The sequence below is a fragment of the Rosa rugosa genome, chromosome 3 (genome assembly GCF_958449725.1).
Source record: "Rosa rugosa chromosome 3, drRosRugo1.1, whole genome shotgun sequence".
Lineage (NCBI taxonomy): Eukaryota > Viridiplantae > Streptophyta > Magnoliopsida > Rosales > Rosaceae > Rosa > Rosa rugosa.
In genome coordinates this window covers 55938982-55942720 of record NC_084822.1, presented here as the reverse complement: position 1 = coordinate 55942720, position 3739 = coordinate 55938982, and the positions used below count along the sequence as shown (strand labels likewise).

Sequence of the window (3739 nt, the reverse complement as noted above, 5' to 3'; positions counted from 1 at the left end):
CTGGTGAGATTTCTGACAACTTGTCATGTGGGAGTGGGGTTTAGGTCTTCTGTTTCTTCAAAACGAAAGCGATATTAATTTTAAGGGCAAAGTTATTGTAAGACACCTCAGTTGATGACAGTCCCACACTCAAAAACATAAACATTATAACGTACACCAGGACTTTCTTCAGTCTCTTCAGAAAAGAACATGATTCATGCACCACAAAAAGTACTCATTGATGATCGAGTCATTATGCTACTCCATGCCATCTAGCAGTTGGGGTAGATCTGAGCCCTTCAATCCCTTCAACATCACATTCACTTCTGATATGATGATTCATATCACAAACTGGGTTGTCTTTCTGTTTAACTTTTTGGTAAATTGACCATTGACCAAGATACATGTGAAGATAAGTGAAAGTAATAATAATGCTCCATTTTCATTCTTGGCCTTAATTAGATATAAGGGTGGAGATAATGAAAATGATATAGCGTTTGGCTCCATTTGTGATGCTCTTCCGAATCTAGGAAGGTAGCAAAAATTATTGCTAATTTGATATGGACTTCTTTAACTTTCTACCTCCAACAAAGGAATACATTTTTTCCCAACAAAGGAAAAAAAATATGATGGGAAAACAAGAAAAAAAGCGCATGAGCTTATTTGTAATAATACAAGCTTACAATGATAACACCATATAGAATATATATGCAATATACAGTATTTTGTATCACTCATTGTTTAAAGGAAAGAGATAAAATTTTTTTTTGAAGGGAAACTACTATAAATATATATATATATATATATATATATATATATAAAATATTATATTATATTATATGTTTCTCCCACTGTATTGATAGTGTGTTCCCAATACCACTATTTAATTGGTTGGTTTCCTCTCCCATTTCTTGTTTCTTATATTACAGCCTTTGTGTGTTTCTCTCCTGTACTGCAAAACATTCTGATAAAGCTCTCACTCTCTTTTTATCTTCCCCATCCCTCTGCTAGCTTACTTCATCAGTTTCCAGCACAAAGTTCTCAGCAGCTTCAATTAACTCTTGTACTTCCTTCCTTTCCCATCTTTTCCTTACATATAATAGATACGTACCATATATAAGCTACTAGCTAGCTAGCTAGCAACACCAGAGTAACAAATGGATATTAACCAACTAAAATCAGAGCAGCAGATGGAAATGATGATGATGATGCAAATGGATAAAATCTCCGAGCTCTGCGGCGCCTACAACGACGTCGTTTCCGACCTCCCTTCCTCTGAACAATTTCCTGGTAGTGCAACTTCCATGCCACAATACTGTCATGACCAAAACCCTCACAATGTTTCTTTACCTCCGCCCTCATTTCTTAACCTAAGCCCATCAACCATATCATTCACCAACTCACTTGAACAATCACCACAACCTCAACTGGCTTCCGACAAGCGTGCTTCAATGGCGGCGATGAGGGAGATGATATTCAGAATCGCCTCGATGCAGCCGATCCACATAGACCCGGAGTCGGTGAAGCCGCCGAAGAGAAGGAACGTGAAGATTTCCAAGGACCCTCAGAGCGTGGCGGCGCGTCACAGGAGGGAGAGGATTAGCGAGAGGATTAGAATACTCCAGAGACTAGTCCCCGGCGGGACTAAAATGGACACTGCGTCCATGCTGGACGAGGCTATTCACTACGTCAAGTTTTTGAAGTCTCAAGTTCAGACGCTGGAGAGAGCCGCCGTGAATAATAATAATAATAATAATAATACTAATAATAATAATAATAGGGTACCGCAAACCGGGATTGGTTTTCCTGTGGCCATGTCAAGTGGGAGTAATTACCTTTCTAATTCTATGGCCAAAGCGTACCAAGCTCATCCTCCGCAGCATCATCAGAATGTGCAGCATTTTGGAGATGATTGATTAACGTCGACTTAGGGATTATTATTAGTCGTCGTTTGATTGGAGGGATGTAAAGGAACATGTGCATGGCTAAATTTCCTTTACTCTTTGACCTTGTAATCCATGTTCTATTATTGCTATCATATTAATAAGCCTCATCGAGAATATTTTTTTTTTTGCAATTTTGTCTCATGAATTTATTTTCCCTTTATTCCTTTATATTTTCATTCGGTTGGAGAAGAAGAACTATAAAAACGTTGACATAGGTATAGGAGAAAATTGTATCGTACAGATCCATGTAGCAGTTATACCCAAAACTATATCAACTAAAAGCTAAATCGGGTTGTTTATCCCAAAACTATATAGGTTCAAAAGCTAAATCAGGTTGTTCTTCAACTTGGGCAACATGTTCGATATATATGGCGCGCAGAAATTTCAGATTTCTGAGGAAACAAAACTATCTTGGACATGGGGGGTAGGGAGGCTAAGCAAAACTATCTCGTGCGTGCCTGAAGAGAAAAAACAAATCGGAGAAGCTAGAGCTAATAATGTTGATGGACCAGTTGTTGTGAAATCTAGAAATGTAATCAGGGGACAAAATATTGTTGTCACGTGAAAGTTGAATGCTTTTGCATTTTCCTGGCGACACCTGTACGTATATGATCCCCCACTCTGGTGTTGATTAACAATTGTTATCTTGAGCCTGTGATACGTCCCTGGATCGCACTAGTACAGAAATGACTAACGTCTGCAATATGCAGTTGCAGTCTTTCTATCTTTTCTGGACATGAAATCTAGAGAGAAACTTGCGTGGGCACCCGCATCACGTGTTCCTACGGCAGACCAATCACCTCTCAGCAAGGGGGTGTTTTGGGTATTATATATTTAAGGAGAAGGGGTGTTTTCGGAAAAGACAAAAAATTTTCTTCCTCCTGATTGGGCTACCGTAGGGACACGTGGTGAGGAAACCCCCACCTAAGTATTTGCCTGAAATCTATGTAGTCTTTTTCTTGTTTGGTGATCATGATATAAATTGGAAGTTCAAGTGATACTCAAATTCGGAATGTTTCATAACAATGTCATACTAGAGAAGCATATTAGTTTACGGTAAGATGCACATCACAATAGTAACTAATCTATTGACTTTAACTTTCAAAATTTCAATATTTCAAAATATTATAAAATCTTTTAGACTTGAGAGTTGAGAACTTGATATAGCTTAGAGATTAATTAAGCAAAAAATATAGTAATTGTATTGTTGGCTTGAAGGAAAAAGAAAGAGAGTGCATGGGAAGTCCACGTGAAGGTCTGACAGAAGTAACGGCCGGTGGTGCTTTCACTGCTAGCTTTGCTTGCTTGCTTTCACGATTAGGCAAAGTGATAATATTGTTTTCGATTGCCTTGCCAACACGTGAACTCAATCCTACTTGGCCCTCCACCGTGGATGTTTCTGCCAATTTGGACTGTTGAACGGCCGGTGATCATGTCCGGAACCGGAAGAGAGAGAACCAGCTACCTAATTAATCTAGCTAGCTAGCTAGCTGCGGCGAATAGGCTAAGTCATCCCTAAACTCTAATAATTTGAAACTTGCGTACTTAATTCTTAGTATATATCAATTAAGAGGGACTGTTTGTGAATTAATTAGCCGTTTAATTACGTTTAACAAAATCATGATCTCCTAATTAAACCCTAGCCCCAGCGAAATCAACTTTTAATTAATGATCTGCTTCCCCTTTTTTTTTTTTTTTTTTTTTAAAAAAAAAAAGAGGATCAAAGGATTTCATTCCTATCCCCATGGTGACTCGTACCCATGACCTCGATCTTAGGTAGTGGGTGCTCTAACCACTGAGCTAACACCACTTCG

At 38.5% G+C, this 3739-nt stretch overlaps 1 protein-coding gene across 1 annotated transcript; it reads left to right on the top strand.

Moving 5' to 3' along the window:
• The first annotated feature begins 902 nt into the window (after window positions 1-902).
• On the top strand, window positions 903-2023 carry LOC133741193 (transcription factor HEC2-like). Its single transcript, XM_062169130.1, has one exon. It carries the CDS (start codon window positions 1137-1139, stop codon window positions 1893-1895), a length of 759 nt encoding a protein of 252 aa, XP_062025114.1. The 5' UTR covers window positions 903-1136; the 3' UTR covers window positions 1896-2023.
• The last annotated feature ends 1716 nt before the right edge of the window (window positions 2024-3739 follow it).

Coding starts and splice junctions, on each gene's coding strand:
- LOC133741193 (XM_062169130.1), top strand. CDS start 1,137: ATGGATATTAACCAACTAAAATCAGAGCAGCAGATGGAAATGATGATG.